Below are 27,126 nucleotides of genomic sequence, written 5' to 3' on the forward strand. Positions count from 1 at the left end.
TTTATCGATTTCATGATAAATGCCGTACTTACAGCCCAAGCTGTATTTGTGCGTCAACGTCCCAATCCAAATGTTCCCTCCGATTTGAAATAATTACTCGCACTATAAATACACGCTCAGCCAGATAGGCGCTAGGCCTGTTTACCGTAGAGCGTAATATAGTAAGACTACGAGGGACGTAAATCTCGTCCTTTTTTCATGCTTTATGTTTTGGGCTGCTGCTACTGTTGTTATTGTTGTTGCTGCTGCTGCTGCTTATATTGTTGGTGTTCTGCGTGTATCCTTTTTATTGCGCTCACTCTGTGTTGGGTTTGAACTGCATTTGATTCTCGTACTCTCGGGTACGCGAATGAAGGAAGAAAACCAGACATGCGCACCTTGCCGGAATTGAATTTTCCCTCCATCCTACCACAAGCAAAAGCACATATCGCACCATTATTAGCAAAGGAGGGGAAAGCTGGATTTGCCTGTGAAATGTAGCTGAACCAGCAGAGCGCTTTTTTTTCGGTGACGAGCGAGAAGCAAAGGAGGCCGATTAGGCTGAGTCAAACAGTTTGAGTTTGGCGATCCTATCGGAAGGGACACACAGCACACGTGCGCTCGCGAGGAATAGGAAAACGCACAGTTGGGGTTAAACAAAAGCATCATAGCAAGCGGTGGCTTCAAGTTTATCGATTATTTTTTTCTGCGCTTCACCGCAGCAACCCACTTGCGGCTCAGCGCGTCCTTCGTTGTCTCATTGTATGATTTTGAGTGAAGTGTGTTAGAGGAAAAAATCGATCTGATTTGTTGTGGATTAACCAAACGGTACAATTTCCAATGAGTATGGGTTTACGGAGGCGTACTATAGATTCGGCTGAGGCGGTTCAGCGTGATGTGGCCCACAAGGAAACCTGGGTATCGACGAATAAAATTCTTAACAGCAGTATGAGTGCAAAGCGCATGAACAGCCGTAATCCAAACTTCGACTATGATGAAACAAAATTGCTCATATCGCTGTGGGGCGATCCGCAAGTGCAGAAAACCCTCATCACCACCCACAAAAAGCACCCGGTTATTGCAGAGCTGGCTCGGAAAATGCGTGAATACGGATATAATCGCTCAACGGAGGAAATCAACACGCGCATAAAAAATCTAAAATGTTTTTATAACCGTATCAAAAAGGACATGGCTGCCGGGATCATAAATCAAACGACTTGGAAGCATTTTTCCGAGATGGATGAAATAATCAGCCGACCGGTTTTCGGCAATGCGCATCGGCTGCATATGATTCAGCAGCAGAAACAGCAGCAAGAGCAGGAGGAACTAAAAAATCAAATCCTCGAACAGCAGGAACAAATGCAACGTTTTCCCGTCAAGCTGGAGGTGATGAGTGATGATGATTCGACGGAGATAAGGGCCGAGGACTTACTGACGATTGACACCAATCCACCCGATGATGCGGCAGCGCTGGAAAGAGATGAGCTTAACATTAAAGAAGATCAGAAGCCTGATGAAGATGAGGAGGATGATGAGGATGACGATGACAGTGATTTCGATGTTGAGAAGTGAGTATCAATATGTTAACTCTGTGTATTACTTTGAATTGGTTTCATTTATTCTGCTGTGCAATGTGAATTTATTCCCACTTAAATAGAAATTGTATCACTAAATCTGTTCTTCATTTAAATTTCCAGTGAATTCAACGATGGACTAGATGAAATACTTTCGAAAACAAAGGCTGTCACCACCATAGCGACATCTTCCACAAGCATGGCTTCGCCAACAAATTCCACTCATAAGACAACATGTACCGTTAGCAGCGAGACTCCTCAACCTCCAACACTAACGCAGGCAGCCCCATCGCAAGCGAAAATATCGGTTGTCCCAACGAATCTTTTGCTGAAGCCTCCCGCACCAAGCATCAACATGAACCCGCCGATTCAAATCTACACTCAGCCTACAGTCAGCCTTGGCGCTTCGTCAGCAATAGCAGCAGCTCCACAAGCAACTCTGACGTCTTCAACCGCCGGAATGCACCCAATGAAATTGCTGCTGGTGAACACTGTATCTAAAGATGGAAAAACCCAACAAATTCTTACTCCTGCTTCGGAAGTTCCAAACATGCCACAGATGCGACCAGCTCCCATCCTACAATCTAAACCAGCCGTAGTCCCGATTGCGCCCAAACCTCCAACGGTCAGCATCCCGTCGATAAATGTACCGCAACAAGCCACTCCTCCCATTATAGCCGCAGCGAGAGCACAAAAATCCAAACCAGCCTTCCTCAACGGCGAAAAATCGTCCGGATTCAAAGCATTGCTCGGTCAATTGGTTACAATCCAAAATGAAAACCTGGCCGTTTCAAGAGCAAGATTGGCGGTCGAAAGGGAGCGGCTGGTGTTCGAGAAACAAATAGGAGGACCTTTGGTGGATGTTATCCGTAGCTTGAGTGGATTCTTTAACGGTTTCGTAGAACAGCACCAACAGCAGAAAAGAAGTCAACAGGTAAACCAAAATCTGCAGCCGGATAGTGACCAACCTGCTGGTAAGAAAAGACGCAAAGGTGATAGCACCGAGACCCAACATCAGACCGCAGTCACCACAACCGAGCCAGTCAAGACAGAAGTGATTAGTGATAATGAAGAGCAGTGAATATCTCTGTCCGTACATTCCAACATAGCAATTTGTTTTTTTCTTGTTCTCAGATTTATAATTTATTTAATTTATTACTGAACATTATTTAATTATTGATTGTAACGTCTAATTGAATGGATATACTGAATTGAAGAGCAGACAGAGAAATAGCATTTATTGAAGCACCTTTGTAAAAAAAGAACTGTTATGATTAAAACGAGCCCTATATTTCTAATATAAATTCTCGTAAACATTATTCATGAGTTCCATGTCACGAATTTCCATGATATCCGTCTTGAGTCGCTGTTTTATCATCTCACGCAAAATATCCTCCCGATCTTTGTCGTCATCTATCCCCATTCGGTACAGTGAATTGTCCGTCAATCGTAACAGGGCACGGCCGGTTATTTCATGCTGCCAAAATACATCACTGAAATTAGGTTCATATTTCATGTATTTTTCAAATACCTTTTGAAAAATTTCGCTATATTTTCCACATCGTTCACTGCAATGTCTTCTGAGCCATTTCTGGGTGTCGGCAACTGTCCACATATAAACTGGTTTCGGGCGTGTTGCTTTCGTCTGAATGAAAAAACCATACAATGTACAAGTTAACATATGTAGTTGTTCGCATTGAAAACATCGCGAATACTTACCTTGGATTTAGCTACCGGAGCCGTCTCTTCAACCATAATTTAAAACGAAAAGAGTTTGATTTCTTCACTTTTTTGAATATTGTTTACAATATAAAGTTGTTGATAAACAAACCGAACACACAAACAGGTTTGACACTGCAACCAAAATAGTGAGTGTTGCCAGTTTTCTTGTCTACGCTAAACGCTGTTTGATTCAGGGATCGTCCACACACAACGTGGAAAGAAACAAGCGTGGACATTCTTGGATATTTTTGAATTAAAAATTACCATGTAATTACCTCGATTGCCCTTATTCCAATTAATGTTTGTTTCATGTTAGATTTTGTTTCTTTATTAATGAAAGAAAAGAAATTTAGGAAAATAATTTTTGGGAGGAACTTTTTCAGAAAGGACTGTTTCAAATGACTTTTCCAATCACACGAATGAAAAAAGCGGAGTTCCCTGAGAGAGAGAAGCCAGCTCGCGTTTGTTGTGATCCCTCTTATGTCAGCGCGATCCAGTCACGGTGAACCAAGGGGAAGTATTTAATTATGTAGAAATTTTTAGCATGACATTTTTTGCAAGACATTTGTGAAACATGTGACATGTGAAAAGAAATTTTGACGTCGGACCACATCTTTCATTTCTATACGGGGGTGTAAGTTCAAACCTTCGAGAACGAGAGTGTTACATTGAAGAAACGGGATTTTGAGCAATAATACCTCTTTGCTGGTTGAAAGAAATGGTATGATAACCGCTTCATTCGAAAGATAAAATGTCTACGTGTTATATGTGTATTACTTATTGATCCAGAAACTTGTTTCCATAACTCAAAAATTGCTTTGAAAGCTATTAAAATCACAAAAATCTGTACATAAGCAGGTGCCAGCTTGGAAATCCACTCAATTATAATTGAGGGCTTAGAATGAAAGGGGTGTAAGTGATTTGATCGATTTCCCTACATCGACTCTCTCTTTTGGTCATAGCTTAGCCTCAAATATATTCCCAGCTGGATTTGACAATGTGGAAGATAGGTCAGAACTTCACCTATCAGATTCTATAGCAAACTTAAATTGGAACGTTTTTGCAATTGAGTTATTAACTAAAGAAAAAGTTGATGAAGAGAAATCGATCAAGTCACTTACACCCCTTGCATTCTAAGCCCCTCAATTGTATAGCGGTTGGATCATATTATCGCAGCTCAAGATTGATATGGCGAAGCTAACTTCGTTCATCTAGAAAGCGCTGATAAACGGAGTTACCACCAAGAGCATGTTTGTGCAAATGAAAGGCACTGGAGCGTCGTGTTCGTTCAAGCAAGGCCAAAAAGGAATCCACCTAAGAGAAGAATAGTACCGCTAAGAAGGCAAAGAAGAAAGCTTCTGCTACTGCTGGTGTGGCTACCCGAAAGCAAAAGTCAAACAAATCCTCAAAAATCGCTGCATACAAGCCTAAAACGCCAAAGCCATAGAAATCAGCAGCAGCTTCGAAATAAAAATACCGTAGTCACACATAACGCACAACACGAGGGAAAACATGATAGTGTTTTCAGCCAATCAAATTCAGTTCTTTTCAGAAAGAGTTTATCAAATACTGCGGTCAAATACATTCTTTTTGTAATTTGTTCGATCAAGTGCGATCATCGTAAGATTACATCTTTCGAGAACTTATTAGGAGTACAATAAATCTCGAGAAAGACAATTCATTCTTGCTCGACACTCGCATAAACGATATTCACTCAACAATTTCACAAACGGGAAGTGGGTGTTGTGAGGAAGGGCAGAGTGAGCGCAACATTTATGTAGACTAATTGAAAGCGAAAGATGTGTTGTCTATTGGTCACACACAACCCCTGACCCTTTAGTTTTGTGGACAAGACTGATTGGTTCACCTTCACTATCGGTCAATTCGATTGGACCTCCGGTACTGCATATCAAATTTGAAATTTGCATATGAATGGTCCACCAACGATGGGCAAGAATATAACAGCAAAGACGTCAAGAGGCTGGTAGTATAACTCTCAACTTCATCCGAATCGTGATCACTATCTATTAAAAATGCAGACACAGCATCCTTTTTAGTCAACCTATTCTTATTTCCATCGAACACAAACAAAACTCTCCCAAAGTGCACCTGGGAGAACCAATGTAATAAACCAGTGAAAGAATGGATGAAAGAATGAAATAATTCGCGAAAACAGAATGAACGATCAGAAAAAGTCACAAATGAGCCCAAAACACCCATAAATTCACAAAAGATTTCCACTGGCAAACAAATCATAAAAAGCAGTTTGCTTATTATTTCTGATATTGTTTTAGAAATCATCGAAATAATTCTTCTGGACAACTATATCGAAATTATTAAAAGTCATTTGTTTGAATGGGCCGATGCCATGACCTGGACTGACCTGGTACATCTTTTATTATTTCCTACATGATCAGTGTTCAAATTTTTTACCCCCATATATTCCTGTTAGACGTAGTTCTACTTCAAAAATCAAATCGGGGAAAAAACGCACAAATGAACTCACAAACAAAAGTTCAACTCAAGTTTAAACACTTTTCTCATAAAAAAAAATGACAACTTGCTTGATTAAAATTGTCCGATTTGAATTTTCTTGATGAGAATGCGTAAAAGTAGAAAGCAAGATGGTGGAACTGACAGGTGGCTCGTAATTGACACTATCTAGAGAACAAGGCGCGTAGAAGTATATCCTAAGGTGGGCCAACTTGCTAAAACCACTCTTCAGCCATCTTGGAAGTCTACTGTGTTTTGTTTGTAAACAAAACACAATACGCTTGTGCCCAAGCTCGCTCGTGATCAGTCTGTCTCTTTCACGCTCCAAGGAAAAAAATCCCCTTCTGCTTTCTTCCGTACTTTTTTATATACCGCTCCCCTAACCAACTTAGTGACGAAACGGCCTCACCTAGTACCATAGACCCGTCTTGCTAGAGAAGACGTCTGAGGTTGGTGGAACGGTAGTGTTTGGATTTGTTATTAAATAGTTCCTAACGTTGTTATGGTTATGTTTCAATTCCTCGAAGAAGGAAAACAAAAACGCAGCTGATTGTAACTCAAGCCGGACAGCAATGATCTCAAAGTTGTAGCATGTAGATAACTTGGTATATGATTTTTGTTTGGCGAAATCAGTTTAAGATTACATGCAATATAATAATTCAACGGAGGATGGAAGAACACCAAATTCGTTATTCGAAAAAACCGTGCCGAGCCAGAAGAGTACTCGCCATTAAGGCGCAGTCATTCCGGGAAAGTTGATCGCCTCCCATGGAATGTGTCACGTTCCATGGGGTGATGCTGAGAATACAATTGCCGAATATGAAGTTCTATGTGATACAACTGGTACCTTTGTTTCGGCCAGCGGAAGTAACGTCCCTCCGAATGCTATTCCGGTAGGAGAATGTGAGGACGGAGAGCCACTGTTCGTCGGTCGTGTATCGCACGAGAGAACTCAAACGGTCCGTGAAGTGCAGCCGTCACATGGCACTTGCTACGTTCCATACGGCGGACAGGAACTGGCATTCGACGATGATTGTCATATTATTACAATTAACTATTAAACACACAGAACGATTCGTCATTCGGTACAAGTCAGCACTGCAGCCTTAAAACATTTGAAAAATTACACACCAAAAACAAGAATCTTGTGGGAAGCGAAGATCCTATTTACCGTACGTTTTGGATGATAAGTTTTATTCGGGATAACAGAAAGCTGTAATAAAGCTAGCAGTGTGTTTTTCAATAGTACATAGTTGAGCTTTATTTTGCCTTATAACACGCCTTGAACTCACTCAGAACTCACATAGCAAGCTCCAAAATACGTTTGTCCGGAGAAATTTCGTTGACGAAAAAGCTTCAAAGTGTTTTAGAGTTGTTTAGATGCGTTCTATATTTGTAAACAAATTCAAACATACGTGAGTAGCGCCTGAACGGCAATTTTGACATTACGTTTTACCTTCAACTTCACTTTCCTTGGTAGAAAGTAGAAAACAAACTATCTGTCATTCAGCTGGGTCCTCTCTCTCAAGGTGGCTATATATATGTAGAACAGGTGAAGCATCATCGTCACTTTAGTAGGAAGAGGGTTGTTTGTTTTGTTATTGTATGAAACGACACTTGCGTTCACAAGTGCGAGAATAGTGTGTATTACAAAAGTGAAATCGAACTAGGAAGAAGAAATTGAGACGCACTATTCAAATTCAAGAGCAAGTAAGTCTGCTAAACATTTGAGTATTGCATCATGATAACTTTTTTGCAGATGGCCTATTATTGTGCTGTATACCAATACCACAATAACCAACGTTCGAGGTTCCCACGCAATAACGAGAAAACGAGGAAATGTGGATACGCTTCGGTGGGAATGACGAATCCTGGCTACTGTATAAGGTGTGCTATCGGAACCAATTTATTGAATGACTAATATTTTAATGGAAAGTATTAGGCTGTCAAAAAAGTCCTGCGGTATTTTTTTTGAATTTTCATTTGTTCATAAAATTAGTTACAATCATCTTTTTAAGTCAAATATGCGCCGTTTTGTTCGATGACTTGTTCCCAACGAGATGCCAACTTCATAATACCCCTGTTATAGAAGCTCGCTTCCTTATTGGCAAAAAAACTCGGATAGCCAATTTTCACAGGCCTCTTTTGTGGCTAACTTCTGACTACCTAACTCGTTCGCCATGGACAAAAACAGGTGGTGTCACTTGGTGCATGGTCCGGACTATACGGCGGATGCAAAAGAACCTCCCATCCGAGCTCCCGGAGCTTCTGGCGCGTCCCAAAGTGTGTGGCCTGGCGTTGTCCTGATGGAAGACAATGCGGCCTCTGTTTATCAAAGATGGCCTCTTCTTCATGAGTGCTACCTTCAAGCGGTCCAGTTGTTGGCAGTACAGGTCCGAATTGAGCGTTTGGCCATAGGGAAGCAGTTCATAATAGATTATTCCTTGACAATCCCACCAAACACACAGTAGAACCTTCCTGGCCGTTAATGAGGGCTTGGCCACCGTCTGAGCCGCTTCAGCGGGCTTCGACCACGACCGTTTGCGCTTCACGTTGTCGTAAGTGACCCACTTTTCATCGTCAGTCACCATCCGCTTCAGAAACGGGTCGATTTTGTTGCGATTCAGCAGCGATTCATATGCGTCGATACGGTCAAAGATGTTTTTTTGCGTCAACGTGTGCTTTGTTTCGAGCTTCTTTGTGAATCCAAGCTTCTTCAAATGGTTAATAACGGTTTAATGACTTATCCCTAGCTTTTGGCCGATGCTACGGCTGCTACTATGCTGGTCTTTCCCGGCTAATTCAGCGATTTTGTCGCAATTTTCGACGACAGGCCTTCCGGAGCGTGGCGCATCTTCGACGACCTCTACACCAGAACGAAAACGTTGAAACCATCGTTGTGCGGTGGAAATGGAAACTGTATCGGGTCCATAAACTGCACAAATTTTATTGGCAGCTTGAGATGCATTTTTGCCTTTGTCATAGTAGTACTGTAAAATATGTCGGATTTTCTCTATCTCTACTCTAGAGCATTATCATTATAAGTTATTTGTTTTAGCTCATTACGCATATTATTCTATCAACATAAAACATAAAAATAAATGTGATATGAAAATATAAATTTGAATTTCTTTTTTACGAATCAAACATTTACGTAGTACAGTAAAACCCCGATTATCCGCGAAATAGTCTGGCAAGGTCATCGCGAATAACGAAAATCTCGGATAACGCGATAAAGGGCTAAAAATGAAGTGCTAAAACCAAATAAAGATAATTCATATTCCCAGCTGGATTTGACAATGTGGAAGATAGGTCAGAACTTCACCTATCAGATTCTATAGCAAACTTAAATTGGAACGTTTTTGCAATTGAGTTATTAACTAAAGAAAAAGTTGATGAAGAGAAATCGATCAAGTCACTTACACCCCTTGCATTCTAAGCCCCTCAATTGTACAGCGGTTGGATCATATTATCGCAGCTCAAGATTGATATGGCGAAGCTAACTTCGTTCATCTAGAAAGCGCTGATAAACGGAGTTACCACCAAGAGCATGTTTGTGCAAATGAAAGGCACTGGAGCGTCGTGTTCGTTCAAGCAAGGCCAAAAAGGAATCCACCTAAGAGAAGAATAGTACCGCTAAGAAGGCAAAGAAGAAAGCTTCTGCTACTGCTGGTGTGGCTACCCGAAAGCAAAAGTCAAACAAATCCTCAAAAATCGCTGCATACAAGCCTAAAACGCCAAAGCCATAGAAATCAGCAGCAGCTTCGAAATAAAAATACCGTAGTCACACATAACGCACAACACGAGGGAAAACATGATAGTGTTTTCAGCCAATCAAATTCAGTTCTTTTCAGAAAGAGTTTATCAAATACTGCGGTCAAATACATTCTTTTTGTAATTTGTTCGATCAAGTGCGATCATCGTAAGATTACATCTTTCGAGAACTTATTAGGAGTACAATAAATCTCGAGAAAGACAATTCATTCTTGCTCGACACTCGCATAAACGATATTCACTCAACAATTTCACAAACGGGAAGTGGGTGTTGTGAGGAAGGGCAGAGTGAGCGCAACATTTATGTAGACTAATTGAAAGCGAAAGATGTGTTGTCTATTGGAAATGGTATAGAAATTATATCACACACAACCCCTGACCCTTTAGTTTTGTGGACAAGACTGATTGGTTCACCTTCACTATCGGTCAATTCGATTGGACCTCCGGTACTGCATATCAAATTTGAAATTTGCATATGAATGGTCCACCAACGATGGGCAAGAATATAACAGCAAAGACGTCAAGAGGCTGGTAGTATAACTCTCAACTTCATCCGAATCGTGATCACTATCTATTAAAAATGCAGACACAGCATCCTTTTTAGTCAACCTATTCTTATTTCCATCGAACACAAACAAAACTCTCCCAAAGTGCACCTGGGAGAACCAATGTAATAAACCAGTGAAAGAATGGATGAAAGAATGAAATAATTCGCGAAAACAGAATGAACGATCAGAAAAAGTCACAAATGAGCCCAAAACACCCATAAATTCACAAAAGATTTCCACTGGCAAACAAATCATAAAAAGCAGTTTGCTTATTATTTCTGATATTGTTTTAGAAATCATCGAAATAATTCTTCTGGACAACTATATCGAAATTATTAAAAGTCATTTGTTTGAATGGGCCGATGCCATGACCTGGACTGACCTGGTACATCTTTTATTATTTCCTACATGATCAGTGTTCAAATTTTTTACCCCCATATATTCCTGTTAGACGTAGTTCTACTTCAAAAATCAAATCGGGGAAAAAACGCACAAATGAACTCACAAACAAAAGTTCAACTCAAGTTTAAACACTTTTCTCATAAAAAAAATGACAACTTGCTTGATTAAAATTGTCCGATTTGAATTTTCTTGATGAGAATGCGTAAAAGTAGAAAGCAAGATGGTGGAACTGACAGGTGGCTCGTAATTGACACTATCTAGAGAACAAGGCGCGTAGAAGTATATCCTAAGGTGGGCCAACTTGCTAAAACCACTCTTCAGCCATCTTGGAAGTCTACTGTGTTTTGTTTGTAAACAAAACACAATACGCTTGTGCCCAAGCTCGCTCGTGATCAGTCTGTCTCTTTCACGCTCCAAGGAAAAAAATCCCCTTCTGCTTTCTTCCGTACTTTTTTATATACCGCTCCCCTAACCAACTTAGTGACGAAACGGCCTCACCTAGTACCATAGACCCGTCTTGCTAGAGAAGACGTCTGAGGTTGGTGGAACGGTAGTGTTTGGATTTGTTATTAAATAGTTCCTAACGTTGTTATGGTTATGTTTCAATTCCTCGAAGAAGGAAAACAAAAACGCAGCTGATTGTAACTCAAGCCGGACAGCAATGATCTCAAAGTTGTAGCATGTAGATAACTTGGTATATGATTTTTGTTTGGCGAAATCAGTTTAAGATTACATGCAATATAATAATTCAACGGAGGATGGAAGAACACCAAATTCGTTATTCGAAAAAACCGTGCCGAGCCAGAAGAGTACTCGCCATTAAGGCGCAGTCATTCCGGGAAAGTTGATCGCCTCCCATGGAATGTGTCACGTTCCATGGGGTGATGCTGAGAATACAATTGCCGAATATGAAGTTCTATGTGATACAACTGGTACCTTTGTTTCGGCCAGCGGAAGTAACGTCCCTCCGAATGCTATTCCGGTAGGAGAATGTGAGGACGGAGAGCCACTGTTCGTCGGTCGTGTATCGCACGAGAGAACTCAAACGGTCCGTGAAGTGCAGCCGTCACATGGCACTTGCTACGTTCCATACGGCGGACAGGAACTGGCATTCGACGATGATTGTCATATTATTACAATTAACTATTAAACACACAGAACGATTCGTCATTCGGTACAAGTCAGCACTGCAGCCTTAAAACATTTGAAAAATTACACACCAAAAACAAGAATCTTGTGGGAAGCGAAGATCCTATTTACCGTACGTTTTGGATGATAAGTTTTATTCGGGATAACAGAAAGCTGTAATAAAGCTAGCAGTGTGTTTTTCAATAGTACATAGTTGAGCTTTATTTTTCCTTATAACACGCCTTGAACTCACTCAGAACTCACATAGCAAGCTCCAAAATACGTTTGTCCGGAGAAATTTCGTTGACGAAAAAGCTTCAAAGTGTTTTAGAGTTGTTTAGATGCGTTCTATATTTGTAAACAAATTCAAACATACGTGAGTAGCGCCTGAACGGCAATTTTGACATTACGTTTTACCTTCAACTTCACTTTCCTTGGTAGAAAGTAGAAAACAAACTATCTGTCATTCAGCTGGGTCCTCTCTCTCAAGGTGGCTATATATATGTAGAACAGGTGAAGCATCATCGTCACTTTAGTAGGAAGAGGGTTGTTTGTTTTGTTATTGTATGAAACGACACTTGCGTTCACAAGTGCGAGAATAGTGTGTATTACAAAAGTGAAATCGAACTAGGAAGAAGAAATTGAGACGCACTATTCAAATTCAAGAGCAAGTAAGTCTGCTAAACATTTGAGTATTGCATCATGATAACTTTTTTGCAGATGGCCTATTATTGTGCTGTATACCAATACCACAATAACCAACGTTCGAGGTTCCCACGCAATAACGAGAAAACGAGGAAATGTGGATACGCTTCGGTGGGAATGACGAATCCTGGCTACTGTATAAGGTGTGCTATCGGAACCAATTTATTGAATGACTAATATTTTAATGGAAAGTATTAGGCTGTCAAAAAAGTCCTGCGGTATTTTTTTTGAATTTTCATTTGTTCATAAAATTAGTTACAATCATCTTTTTAAGTCAAATATGCGCCGTTTTGTTCGATGACTTGTTCCCAACGAGATGCCAACTTCATAATACCCCTGTTATAGAAGCTCGCTTCCTTATTGGCAAAAAAACTCGGATAGCCAATTTTCACAGGCCTCTTTTGTGGCTAACTTCTGACTACCTAACTCGTTCGCCATGGACAAAAACAGGTGGTGTCACTTGGTGCATGGTCCGGACTATACGGCGGATGCAAAAGAACCTCCCATCCGAGCTCCCGGAGCTTCTGGCGCGTCCCAAAGTGTGTGGCCTGGCGTTGTCCTGATGGAAGACAATGCGGCCTCTGTTTATCAAAGATGGCCTCTTCTTCATGAGTGCTACCTTCAAGCGGTCCAGTTGTTGGCAGTACAGGTCCGAATTGAGCGTTTGGCCATAGGGAAGCAGTTCATAATAGATTATTCCTTGACAATCCCACCAAACACACAGTAGAACCTTCCTGGCCGTTAATGAGGGCTTGGCCACCGTCTGAGCCGCTTCAGCGGGCTTCGACCACGACCGTTTGCGCTTCACGTTGTCGTAAGTGACCCACTTTTCATCGTCAGTCACCATCCGCTTCAGAAACGGGTCGATTTTGTTGCGATTCAGCAGCGATTCATATGCGTCGATACGGTCAAAGATGTTTTTTTGCGTCAACGTGTGCTTTGTTTCGAGCTTCTTTGTGAATCCAAGCTTCTTCAAATGGTTAATAACGGTTTAATGACTTATCCCTAGCTTTTGGCCGATGCTACGGCTGCTACTATGCTGGTCTTTCCCGGCTAATTCAGCGATTTTGTCGCAATTTTCGACGACAGGCCTTCCGGAGCGTGGCGCATCTTCGACGACCTCTACACCAGAACGAAAACGTTGAAACCATCGTTGTGCGGTGGAAATGGAAACTGTATCGGGTCCATAAACTGCACAAATTTTATTGGCAGCTTGAGATGCATTTTTGCCTTTGTCATAGTAGTACTGTAAAATATGTCGGATTTTCTCTATCTCTACTCTAGAGCATTATCATTATAAGTTATTTGTTTTAGCTCATTACGCATATTATTCTATCAACATAAAACATAAAAATAAATGTGATATGAAAATATAAATTTGAATTTCTTTTTTACGAATCAAACATTTACGTAGTACAGTAAAACCCCGATTATCCGCGAAATAGTCTGGCAAGGTCATCGCGAATAACGAAAATCTCGGATAACGCGATAAAGGGCTAAAAATGAAGTGCTAAAACCAAATAAAGATAATTCATATTCCCAGCTGGATTTGACAATGTGGAAGATAGGTCAGAACTTCACCTATCAGATTCTATAGCAAACTTAAATTGGAACGTTTTTGCAATTGAGTTATTAACTAAAGAAAAAGTTGATGAAGAGAAATCGATCAAGTCACTTACACCCCTTGCATTCTAAGCCCCTCAATTGTACAGCGGTTGGATCATATTATCGCAGCTCAAGATTGATATGGCGAAGCTAACTTCGTTCATCTAGAAAGCGCTGATAAACGGAGTTACCACCAAGAGCATGTTTGTGCAAATGAAAGGCACTGGAGCGTCGTGTTCGTTCAAGCAAGGCCAAAAAGGAATCCACCTAAGAGAAGAATAGTACCGCTAAGAAGGCAAAGAAGAAAGCTTCTGCTACTGCTGGTGTGGCTACCCGAAAGCAAAAGTCAAACAAATCCTCAAAAATCGCTGCATACAAGCCTAAAACGCCAAAGCCATAGAAATCAGCAGCAGCTTCGAAATAAAAATACCGTAGTCACACATAACGCACAACACGAGGGAAAACATGATAGTGTTTTCAGCCAATCAAATTCAGTTCTTTTCAGAAAGAGTTTATCAAATACTGCGGTCAAATACATTCTTTTTGTAATTTGTTCGATCAAGTGCGATCATCGTAAGATTACATCTTTCGAGAACTTATTAGGAGTACAATAAATCTCGAGAAAGACAATTCATTCTTGCTCGACACTCGCATAAACGATATTCACTCAACAATTTCACAAACGGGAAGTGGGTGTTGTGAGGAAGGGCAGAGTGAGCGCAACATTTATGTAGACTAATTGAAAGCGAAAGATGTGTTGTCTATTGGAAATGGTATAGAAATTATATCACACACAACCCCTGACCCTTTAGTTTTGTGGACAAGACTGATTGGTTCACCTTCACTATCGGTCAATTCGATTGGACCTCCGGTACTGCATATCAAATTTGAAATTTGCATATGAATGGTCCACCAACGATGGGCAAGAATATAACAGCAAAGACGTCAAGAGGCTGGTAGTATAACTCTCAACTTCATCCGAATCGTGATCACTATCTATTAAAAATGCAGACACAGCATCCTTTTTAGTCAACCTATTCTTATTTCCATCGAACACAAACAAAACTCTCCCAAAGTGCACCTGGGAGAACCAATGTAATAAACCAGTGAAAGAATGGATGAAAGAATGAAATAATTCGCGAAAACAGAATGAACGATCAGAAAAAGTCACAAATGAGCCCAAAACACCCATAAATTCACAAAAGATTTCCACTGGCAAACAAATCATAAAAAGCAGTTTGCTTATTATTTCTGATATTGTTTTAGAAATCATCGAAATAATTCTTCTGGACAACTATATCGAAATTATTAAAAGTCATTTGTTTGAATGGGCCGATGCCATGACCTGGACTGACCTGGTACATCTTTTATCATTTCCTACATGATCAGTGTTCAAATTTTTTACCCCCATATATTCCTGTTAGACGTAGTTCTACTTCAAAAATCAAATCGGGGATAAAAACGCACAAATGAACTCACAAACAAAAGGTCAACTCAAGTTTAAACACTTTTCTCATAAAAAAAAATGACAACTTGCTTGATTAAAATTGTCCGATTTGAATTTTCTTGATGAGAATGCGTAAAAGTAGAAAGCAAGATGGTGGAACTGACAGGTGGCTCGTAATTGACACTATCTAGAGAACAAGGCGCGTAGAAGTATATCCTAAGGTGGGCCAACTTGCTAAAACCACTCTTCAGCCATCTTGGAAGTCTACTGTGTTTTGTTTGTAAACAAAACACAATACGCTTGTGCCCAAGCTCGCTCGTGATCAGTCTGTCTCTTTCACGCTCCAAGGAAAAAAATCCCCTTCTGCTTTCTTCCGTACTTTTTTATATACCGCTCCCCTAACCAACTTAGTGACGAACCGGCCTCACCTAGTACCATAGACCCGTCTTGCTAGAGAAGACGTCTGAGGTTGGTGGAACGGTAGTGTTTGGATTTGTTATTAAATAGTTCCTAACGTTGTTATGGTTATGTTTCAATTCCTCGAAGAAGGAAAACAAAAACGCAGCTGATTGTAACTCAAGCCGGACAGCAATGATCTCAAAGTTGTAGCATGTAGATAACTTGGTATATGATTTTTGTTTGGCGAAATCAGTTTAAGATTACATGCAATATAATAATTCAACGGAGGATGGAAGAACACCAAATTCGTTATTCGAAAAAACCGTGCCGAGCCAGAAGAGTACTCGCCATTAAGGCGCAGTCATTCCGGGAAAGTTGATCGCCTCCCATGGAATGTGTCACGTTCCATGGGGTGATGCTGAGAATACAATTGCCGAATATGAAGTTCTATGTGATACAACTGGTACCTTTGTTTCGGCCAGCGGAAGTAACGTCCCTCCGAATGCTATTCCGGTAGGAGAATGTGAGGACGGAGAGCCACTGTTCGTCGGTCGTGTATCGCACGAGAGAACTCAAACGGTCCGTGAAGTGCAGCCGTCACATGGCACTTGCTACGTTCCATACGGCGGACAGGAACTGGCATTCGACGATGATTGTCATATTATTACAATTAACTATTAAACACACAGAACGATTCGTCATTCGGTACAAGTCAGCACTGCAGCCTTAAAACATTTGAAAAATTACACACCAAAAACAAGAATCTTGTGGGAAGCGAAGATCCTATTTACCGTACGTTTTGGATGATAAGTTTTATTCGGGATAACAGAAAGCTGTAATAAAGCTAGCAGTGTGTTTTTCAATAGTACATAGTTGAGCTTTATTTTTCCTTATAACACGCCTTGAACTCACTCAGAACTCACATAGCAAGCTCCAAAATACGTTTGTCCGGAGAAATTTCGTTGACGAAAAAGCTTCAAAGTGTTTTAGAGTTGTTTAGATGCGTTCTATATTTGTAAACAAATTCAAACATACGTGAGTAGCGCCTGAACGGCAATTTTGACATTACGTTTTACCTTCAACTTCACTTTCCTTGGTAGAAAGTAGAAAACAAACTATCTGTCATTCAGCTGGGTCCTCTCTCTCAAGGTGGCTATATATATGTAGAACAGGTGAAGCATCATCGTCACTTTAGTAGGAAGAGGGTTGTTTGTTTTGTTATTGTATGAAACGACACTTGCGTTCACAAGTGCGAGAATAGTGTGTATTACAAAAGTGAAATCGAACTAGGAAGAAGAAATTGAGACGCACTATTCAAATTCAAGAGCAAGTAAGTCTGCTAAACATTTGAGTATTGCCTCATAACTTTTTTGCAGATGGCCTATTATTGTGCTGTATACCAATACCACAATAACCAACGTTCGAGGTTCCCACGCAATAACGAGAAAACGAGGAAATGTGGATACGCTTCGGTGGGAATGACGAATCCTGGCTACTGTATAAGGTGTGCTATCGGAACCAATTTATTGAATGACTAATATTTTAATGGAAAGTATTAGGCTGTCAAAAAAGTCTTGCGGTATTTTTTTTGAATTTTCATTTGTTCATAAAATTAGTTACAATCATCTGTTTTAAGTCAAATATGCGCCGTTTTGTTCGATGACTTGTTCCCAACGAGATGCCAACTTCATAATACCCCTGTTATAGAAGCTCGCTTCCTTATTGGCAAAAAAACTCGGATAGCCAATTTTCACAGGCCTCTTTTGTGGCTAACTTCTGACTACCTAACTCGTTCGCCATGGACAAAAACAGGTGGTGTCACTTGGTGCATGGTCCGGACTATACGGCGGATGCAAAAGAACCTCCCATCCGAGCTCCCGGAGCTTCTGGCGCGTCCCAAAGTGTGTGGCCTGGCGTTGTCCTGATGGAAGACAATGCGGCCTCTGTTTATCAAAGATGGCCTCTTCTTCATGAGTGCTACCTTCAAGCGGTCCAGTTGTTGGCAGTATAGGTCCGAATTGAGCGTTTGGCCATAGGGAAGCAGTTCATAATAGATTATTCCTTGACAATCCCACCAAACACACAGTAGAACCTTCCTGGCCGTTAATGAGGGCTTGGCCACCGTCTGAGCCGCTTCAGCGGGCTTCGACCACGACCGTTTGCGCTTCACGTTGTCGTAAGTGACCCACTTTTCATCGTCAGTCACCATCCGCTTCAGAAACGGGTCGATTTTGTTGCGATTCAGCAGCGATTCATATGCGTCGATACGGTCAAAGATGTTTTTTTGCGTCAACGTGTGCTTTGTTTCGAGCTTCTTTGTGAATCCAAGCTTCTTCAAATGGTTAATAACGGTTTAATGACTTATCCCCAGCTTTTGGCCGATGCTACGGCTGCTACTATGCTGGTCTTTCCCGGCTAATTCAGCGATTTTGTCGCAATTTTCGACGACAGGCCTTCCGGAGCGTGGCGCATCTTCGACGACCTCTACACCAGAACGAAAACGTTGAAACCATCGTTGTGCGGTGGAAATGGAAACTGTATCGGGTCCATAAACTGCACAAATTTTATTGGCAGCTTGAGATGCATTTTTGCCTTTGTCATAGTAGTACTGTAAAATATGTCGGATTTTCTCTATCTCTACTCTAGAGCATTATCATTATAAGTTATTTGTTTTAGCTCATTACGCATATTATTCTATCAACATAAAACATAAAAATAAATGTGATATGAAAATATAAATTTGAATTTCTTTTTTACGAATCAAACATTTACGTAGTACAGTAAAACCCCGATTATCCGCGAAATAGTCTGGCAAGGTCATCGCGAATAACGAAAATCTCGGATAACGCGATAAAGGGCTAAAAATGAAGTGCTAAAACCAAATAAAGATAATTCAGCATGAAAAACTATATTTTATGAATACTGAAATCATCCAACTATCCATCTCTAAGGCCGTGTACACCAGTGATCAGATAATGTCATGCCATGACTAAAACAAAAGAGCAAGTACCTACTTCTTACTGACAAATTTCGGAAAGCTCTATAGACTTACTATTGAACTCGCTTTCGTGGAAAATCCGCAACGCGGGTCAACCGCTCCCGGATAATTGGGCTTCTACTGATACTAATTACTGACTTTTGTAACTGTAAATTACTGAATTCTATAATGGTGTAGCATCGCGTTTAATGTCCATAAGACATTCTACGTAGGCTCTACATACATAAGTGAAACTATGTTATTATCATATAACCTGTCGAGTTTTAGTGATAGCGATAACACACAACATAAACTGTTGCTTTCTTATGCAAAAAATTGTTGCTGAAAAAATAGTTGCTCAGTACATATTATTTTTCTTTCGTATTCACACCGAAACAGCCACGTAAACCGTACAGTCACAAACACTACACTAAAGGAGGTAATCCATTCAAAATATTCTTCATATTCATATAATAATAATGAATGCATGATCCAGATTCATGTTCGGTGGTGGTACATCATATTTTGCAGCAATTCCGATGTACTCCACTATATCCACAATTATGAGCTCCAAATTGCAAACGAATTTTGAGCAAAAATGTTCTTTCACACTTCTCAATTTTCTATGAATTTTCTCCTGAAATAAAAAATAAAAAAAAATTAAATAATCTATCAGTCAATGTTTACACAATAAGAAAAACATAACATCCTCACCCGATCGTAACCATTTGTATGTCTTTCATCAAACTCCGTCTGCGAGGTTTTTCTTACTCAATAACGGACTTCCAGGAGTATCCAAATCATCTTTCCTTTGCGGAAACCGGAGTTCTCAAAGTATTGTTTCCTTCTTCGTCTATTTTGTTGATACAAAAGAACAGCTCTCGGAAATGTTGTAGGAGAACTGTTCAATTTCTGCAGCATAGCTTTTGATTTCTCCCGTTGATGGTGAGCGGGAAGCAAATTGTGACGAAATTTCTCATTGCATATGTTAGGGAAAAAGCTACATTGGTCATTGTTGAATATGCATACAAATAACAAATACTGTTTGCAATGATAATCTAACATGCGAAGTAGGTTGACGCCATCTCACTCTTCTAGTGGAATTTCATTCATCCAGATGAACGTTTCTTAAATAGCTTTGCCGGCAGCCTCTTTTCCTAATGGCATAATTCAAAAAGGAGAAAACATAGTTCATGTTTCATTTAATTGCAGTTTACCCTTGTAGCTAAGATTAACATCGAATGCATCGAATCAATCACATATGATTTTCTAGTTCCATTTAAATTCGTCGTATCGAACCGGTGTGGTTTTAAGAATAACACTTTTATTTGTAGACAACTTGTAACAAAACCGATAATTCACAAATTAAAGGAAAACTTGGGCTGCGAACTCGATTGTGAAGCATCAAATCTGTATTATATGGGTGACAAAGACGGCGGCAGTCTGTTTGTAAACAATACCGCCAGCAATTCCAATATGGCTGAAAGTACATATCGCATGATTGCATCACCTGGTATATTTATATATAGTCACCTTGCCCTCTCTCACATTATTACCAAGACGGGTCTATGGTACTAGGTGAGGCCGTTTCGTCACTAAGTTGGTTAAGGGGAGTAGTATATGAAAACAGTACGGAAGAAAGCAGAAGGGGAATTATTTGCTTGAAGCGTGAAAGAGACAGACTGATCATGAGCGAGCTTGGGCACAGGCGTATTGTGCTTTGTTTACCAACAAAACACAGTAGACTTCCAAGATGGCTGATGAGTGATTTTAGCAAGTTGGCCCACCTTGGGATATACTTCTAGGCGCCTTGATTATTACCAAGGCGCCTAGAAGTATACACTGAGAGAAATAATTAGTAAATATAACGAATTTTTTGGTAAATACTACCAATCTATAGTCATTTTCGACCGTACTAATAAACACATATGTCAAGCAGAACCATGATTCGGAAGCCCAATATCGGCTACATTTTCTCGCCGAACATGCACGTATCAGAATTATATCCTTATTATACCTCCGTATTGCGCCTTATGGGAACAATGAAAATGGTTAATACGCGCTTTTCTCACCAATTTTCAGATATGACAATATCCAAGCTTACTAATGTTATCGAGTAAAATATACTAATCTCTGGTAGGGATGCGGGTTTGTTGACAATATGTACAAAAAATTTGTACATTCTACTAATTTTGCATTACCAAATGTATTTAGTAGTTTTCGACCGAGGATTTTTCTAAGGGTATGCATAGACCATAGACCCGTCTTGATTATTACAACAGAATAAGGCATTCGAATTTGCCCGAAATTCGATGATCTACGAAACCTGCATGGAATCAGCGGGAGTGTAAGGGACATCTTGAAGGACGATCCAGCAAGAGTAGCAGCGCTTGTCTGCTACCTAAAAGATGCCGAACTATTTTTTAAGATCTAGCGTCTGAACAATGGATCAGTCAAGAAGATCCTTGTTCCTTCCCCTCCACGATGAAGGGGAATAAGAACACGCCGGCATCTTCAACGGCACGGCTTCCTCTCCACTGGCCTGGAGCCATGGTCCGAGGACATCCATTCCATCTGGTCCAACAAGCAAACAGCAAGTTCTTTGTTAAGTCATGTCTCGCAAAAGGATTTATATGTGTTAAATTTTTACGTCCAATTTTTATGTGATAATTTATGTGCAATCTGTTCCTAACGAAACCTTGCGGCAATGCCGTCGATAAAAAGGCGAACCAGCCCAGGAGGCCTCTCAAATAAAGAATAAAAAAAAAAAAAAAAAACAGAATAAGGCTAAGGTTACATTACGCACGGAAAGTTGATTGTACGATTAGGCCAGGCGCAAGTTGAGACGCGTATAGCGCGAGTAACTTGCCGCGATATAGCGCCTGTTTTTGTGGCTAATGAAGACAGATAGAACGGCGCAAATTGGCCAGATGATGCGAGATTGTGGAGCGCTCGTGAGTGTCGACTCGCGTGACGCTGTGACTGAACCACAGTTTCTCGTGCTGGTCGTACCGGTCGGGTGATTGTGTTAGTAAATAAATATATCGCGCAAATCTGTGTGAATCAGACGTTGTATGCGAGTGTCACGTTATTTACACCAAACTGCGACTGAATATGCGCTCCACCACCACCACCAAAAAAGAACATGAACGAGAATATATCTTTCTCTGTCTGGGCCGTGCATTTGGCAAACTATACGAAAAGCTTTCATATGCTTTCATTTAAATGTGTCTCCTGTTTCGCTCCCTCATATTGGCTCTAGCATATATATTATACAAATGAAATACATGTATTGGGGAATAGAACATTTTATGTTATCTTTCAGCTCATTTAATGTAATAAATCGGGATGCCAGAACATGTGCTAAAAATTAACTTTGGGTGTAGAAGCTGACGAGTTCGAACGAAGTAAGTGGGAAACAATGTAACCACGCCAATACAATTCTATGTAGTTGTTTGCTTCTCACGATTGTATGCGTTTCGTGCAGCCTTATTTTCGTAAGAAGCTGCAGGCAGTATCACCGTAGTCTAAGGCATAAGGCACCGTTTTTACCAATCGAAATAAACGAAAATAGTTATTATACCTTACTCAATATACATCATTTCAACCGATATCTTACACATCTCTGGAAACTCAAAAAACCGAGTGGTTCTGAAGTTATGACACGTATTGTATTAAAGTTTTAAAAAAGTAGAAGGGTCTGAGCCTAGGGGCACGGACGGAAGTTTGACGTAGAACTGTGATTGTTCAGAACAGTTGGTTTTTTAATGCAATTCTTTTCATTGTTCAGAAATCTGTTAGTTTAACTCTTTTGAAACTCCAAATAGTAGCCCTGAAATGGCCTGACCGTCAAACGGTTTGTAACGAACAAAAAAAGAAAATTAACTTCTGGCAGGAAGTTCAACTGTCTAACTCAAAATGATTAATGAATACCAGTGTGAGACATAACAGGGTGGAATGGTAGATGAGGTATATGTGGATCGGTAAACAAAAAAAAAATATCGTCAATGATTACATTGAATATGAAATGCATGGGGAAGAAACAAAAAACAAATTGAAAATACTTACAATTATTTGAGGTGAAATACACATGAAATCATGAAGTTGATTTATTTTATATCAACTGCATATGAAAAAAGATTTTAAATTTCGTCCAAAAATAATTGGATTGCCCCCAACCTAATATTAAAGGGTGTGTCACATCAAATTGCATCACGGAAAAAACGCTGTAGAAATTTAATTTTTAGGAATTATATCTTCAGCTTTCGTTTATAATCAGATAAGAGTGTATAGATCACGTTGGCCATGCTTCACTGTCAATTTTTCGTAAATTTGGAAAAATGTCGTCGAACGAAAAAAAGCGTCGTGAATTAATCCTGTGCACTCATTTCGAGAATCCGGAGTTGTCACATCGGGACATCGGTAAGATGCTGGGAATCGTCCAATCCACGGTCAGCAGAGTACTAAAACGATACTTCGAGAAACTAACCATCGACCGGAAGGTGAAGAACGGCAAAAATGGATGCTCCGTCAGTGAAAAAGATCACAAGCGCGTAGTTAAGCGTAGTCCGGGATGTCGCCAATAAGCTGAATTTGTCAATTTCATTCGTCCAGCGGACCAAGCAGCGGGAGGGCCTGCGTACATACAAGGTTCAGAAGGCTCCTAACCGCGACGAAAGGCAAAACATGGTGGGGAAGACGCGAGCCCGGAAGCTGTACACCGAAATGCTGACGAAGCCGCATTGCCTGGTAATGGACGACGAAACCTACGTCAAAGCGGACTTTCGTCAGCTGCTGGGCCTGTTGTTCTTCTCCGCAGAGGACAAATTCAGCGTTCCGGAGGAGATTCGCAAGCAGAAACTATCCAAGTTTGCCAAAAAGTACATGGTGTGGCAAGCGATCTGCTCTTGCGGAAAGCGGAGCGCCCCCTTCGTGATGACCGGCACGGTAAACGGGCAGGTTTACCTTAAGGTGTGCCTACAGAAGCGCTTACTACCACTATTGAAGCAGCACGAAGGCCCGACCATCTTCTGGCCGGATCTCGCTTCGTGCCACTATTCAAAGGACGTGTTGGAGTGGTACGAAGCCAACGGGGTCATCTTCGTGCCAAAGAAAATGAACCCGCCCAACGCGCCGGAGCTTCGCCCAATAGAGAAATATTGGGCGATTATGAAGCAGGCCCTCCGGATAAACCCAAAAGTTGTCAAATCGGAGGCGGACTTCAAGAGAAAATGGATTTCTGTTCAAAAAAAAACTACAACCTGATGTTGTACAGAACCTTATGGAGGGGGTAAAGAGGAAGGTGCGAGCATACGGGCTTGGACTCGAAGTATGAATAAAAAGAAAATGCCAAAAGTTGTTTAATAGTTTTTATTTTACTGTGTAAAATTTTCAAAAGGATCGCTCTACTGGGCGAATTTCTACAGCGTTTTTTCCGTGATGCAATTTGATGTGACACACCCTTTATGTTATAAGCTGATTCGCAGTATTCACGTTTAAAGCATGTATGTTAATATTCAATGCTTCATTAGCAAACAACATCTTACCTTTCTACATAAAAGTACAAAAATATCAAAACTTTTCTACGAACTCAAAGAATTTTGCTGCTTATCTAGCATTACAAGGGTGCAAGGACCTTTTAGGAAATCTAGGGTAATTATATATTTACGATTACAGAGACAAACATGGTTTTCGATGTTTTGCGAGATGCTCTCCTACACTGACTGGCCCGAATAGAATAACCTCAGAGGAATTGAAATTAATTGGATAAATCGAAAGCAAAGCATGGAAACATGTGGTGGTTGAAAGATCAAAACAAAACTGAGAAGATTCCGAACGCATACGCCGCGAATGAGCATTCATTCATCGCACACATCGAATTCATTCATCTAACATAAAACAAAAAAAAACTTATGTTTAATGATAAATTTTGAATACTGATTTCACTATGTTTTCTGATCTAATCACATTACTACAAGCATAACTTCCAGAACAAAAACAGAAAGTGGGTTATATCTATGGTATAACCGCAATAGTGACGTAGGACTATCGTTGATTCAGTGATCCTTTGTTTGAAGTTGAATCTGAATCCATTCTGAATGAATGAATAAATGAATATTTGGGGGACTTCGAAAATGAGAGCGTTACGTTGGAGGTACAAGGTTTTATGCATCCAATATTGGATACGAAAATATCCTACTGATGGGGAAGAATAATCTTCAGAAGCTATCCTGTTAATTGCGATTGATTAAAAAATCACAAAACCAAATGTATTTGGTCACAGTGTTACATGGATAGAAAACATTCAAATAAACTCTTTCAGATGAATGTATTTTTAAATTCCCAGACGAACTGGCAGATTATTTTCAGTAACGATTAGATATTTCCACATTTTCCTCGATACTGGAAGCCCACCAGTGGTTTATGCTAACTCGATAACCACCTGTTAATAGCACTTGATTGAAACATATTTGGTCACAGTGTTACATGGATAGAAAATATTCAAATAAACTCTTTCAGATGAATGTGTTTTTAAATTCCCAGAGGAACTGGCAGATTATTTTCAGTAACGATTAGATATTTCCACATTTTCCTCGATACTGGAAGCCCACCAGTGGTTTATGCTAACTCGATAACCACCTGTTAATAGCACTTGATTGAAACATATTTGGTCACAGTGTTACATGGATAGAAAATATTGAAATAAACTCTTTCAGATGAATGTGTTTTTAAATTCCCAGAGGAACTGGCAGATTATTTTCAGTAACGATTAGATATTTCCACATTTTCCTCGATACTGGAAGCCCACCAGTGGTTTATGCTAACTCGATAACCACCTGTTAATAGCACTTGATTGAAACATATTTGGTCACAGTGTTACATGGATAGAAAACATTCAAATAAACTCATTCACATGAATGTATTTTTAAATTCCCAGAGGAACTGGCAGATTATTTTCCGGATCTTTCTCGATGCTGAATGGCATCCAAACGGAAATAATTCCGCGCGTGTATGTGTGTGTGTGTGTGTGTGTGTAGCGGCTGCTTCGAGATCTTCCCGGGGAACCGTTTGTGGCATCACTCTCCTCCTGATGGATTCATGTCTGGCCTAAGGTGCACAAACAGGCTCTTGGTGACACCGTTCATCAGCGCTTTCATGATAAACGAAGAACTTCACCACAACAGCGACAACATGCTCCAATCGCTGTTTTGGACTGAGTGGATTTCCGAGCTGCGCTCGCTTATATACCGATTGGTGATTTCAATAGCCTGTTTTGAAAGCAATTTTAAGACTATTGAAACAAGTTTCTGGATCAAAAAGTAACAAGTATATAACGCGTAGAAATTTTATCTTTCGAATGAAGTGTTTATCATACCATTTCGTTCAGTTGTTTAGGAGCTATTAACGCTCAAAATCTCGGTCTCCGGCGTAACGCTTTCGTTTTCGAAACATTGATTTTACACCCCGGTATAGACATGAAAGACGTAGTCCTACGTCAAAATTACGTAAAAAGTGCAATGCATTCAACGCTTGTAGTCGATAGTTTATTCACTGAGTTCGATATTTTTTATGACAATCTGAATAATTTCCTACTTTTTATTCTCTGATCAAAATTTTGTAGGTATTATAGTTTTTGAGTTATAAATTTTTGTAAAAAGTTAAGAAAAAAAAAATACTATGCTCTAGGGATCATTGAAACACTGCCCATCGACCATTATTTTATTTTTTCAGACAGTCTCAGCTCAATAGAGGCAATCCGCTCAATGAAAGTTGATAAACGCTCATCTCATTTCCTAACAAGAATAAGACATCTATTGAGTGTTTTGGTCGAAAAATTATTCAAGATTACCTTAGCATGGGTTCCCTCTCATTGCTCGATTCCGGGGAATGAGAAAGCGGACTCGCTAGCTAAGGTGGGCGCTTCAGAAGGCACACTTTTTGAAAGGCAAATTGCCTATAATGAATTTTTTCACATTCCTCGTCAGGACACACTCGTTAGTTGGCAGCGCATGTGGAGTGAAGATGAGTTCGGTCGCTGGTTACACACGATTATCCCTAAGGTTTCGACGAAAGCTTGGTTTAAGGGATTGAATGTCGGTCGTGATTTCATTCGCGTGATATCTCGGCTTATGTCCAATCACTACAACCTAAACGCGCATCTCTATCGCATTGGGCTCGCAGCAAACAATCTTTGTGATTGTGGCGATGGCTACCACGACATCGAGCATGTTGTCTGGTCGTGTATCCGGTTCCATGCTGCTCGCTCTCAGCTCTCTAGAGCACTGAGAGCAAAAGGCAGACAATCGGATATCCCCGTCCGGGATATCTTAGGTAGCCGGGATCCTGATCTTCTGCTTCATCTATACCTGTTCC

The 27,126-nt window shown here is 40.3% G+C and overlaps 2 protein-coding genes and 3 long non-coding RNA genes across 5 annotated transcripts; 4 read left to right on the forward strand and 1 right to left on the reverse strand.

Annotated features, from left to right (window-relative positions):
- Positions 1–415: 415 nt before the first annotated feature.
- LOC129767554 (uncharacterized) lies at positions 416–2,857 on the forward strand. Its single transcript, XM_055768570.1, has 2 exons — positions 416–1,547; positions 1,677–2,857. The coding sequence occupies exons 1-2, from the start codon at positions 820–822 to the stop codon at positions 2,632–2,634; spliced, it is 1,686 nt and encodes a 561-aa protein (XP_055624545.1). The 5' UTR covers positions 416–819; the 3' UTR covers positions 2,635–2,857.
- On the reverse strand, positions 2,765–3,408 carry LOC129767555 (protein aveugle). Its single transcript, XM_055768571.1, has 3 exons — positions 3,273–3,408; positions 3,085–3,198; positions 2,765–3,030 (listed from the first exon to the last, which is right to left on the reverse strand). Exons 1-3 carry the CDS (start codon positions 3,306–3,308, stop codon positions 2,848–2,850), a joined length of 333 nt encoding a protein of 110 aa, XP_055624546.1. The 5' UTR covers positions 3,309–3,408; the 3' UTR covers positions 2,765–2,847.
- A 3,894-nt stretch (positions 3,409–7,302) lies between these two features.
- On the forward strand, positions 7,303–8,878 carry LOC129771041 (uncharacterized). Its single transcript, XR_008742263.1, has 3 exons — positions 7,303–7,478; positions 7,528–7,655; positions 8,522–8,878. It is a non-coding gene; the product is annotated as an uncharacterized LOC129771041 (long non-coding RNA).
- A 3,237-nt stretch (positions 8,879–12,115) lies between these two features.
- Positions 12,116–13,691, forward strand: LOC129771046 (uncharacterized). Its single transcript, XR_008742264.1, has 3 exons — positions 12,116–12,291; positions 12,341–12,468; positions 13,335–13,691. It is a non-coding gene; the product is annotated as an uncharacterized LOC129771046 (long non-coding RNA).
- Positions 13,692–16,942: 3,251 nt separating this feature from the next.
- LOC129769297 (uncharacterized) lies at positions 16,943–18,504 on the forward strand. Its single transcript, XR_008741858.1, has 3 exons — positions 16,943–17,106; positions 17,153–17,280; positions 18,148–18,504. It is a non-coding gene; the product is annotated as an uncharacterized LOC129769297 (long non-coding RNA).
- The last annotated feature ends 8,622 nt before the right edge of the window (positions 18,505–27,126 follow it).

Source organism: Toxorhynchites rutilus, chromosome 2 (genome assembly GCF_029784135.1).
Source record: "Toxorhynchites rutilus septentrionalis strain SRP chromosome 2, ASM2978413v1, whole genome shotgun sequence".
NCBI classification, from domain to species: Eukaryota; Metazoa; Arthropoda; class Insecta; order Diptera; family Culicidae; genus Toxorhynchites; species Toxorhynchites rutilus.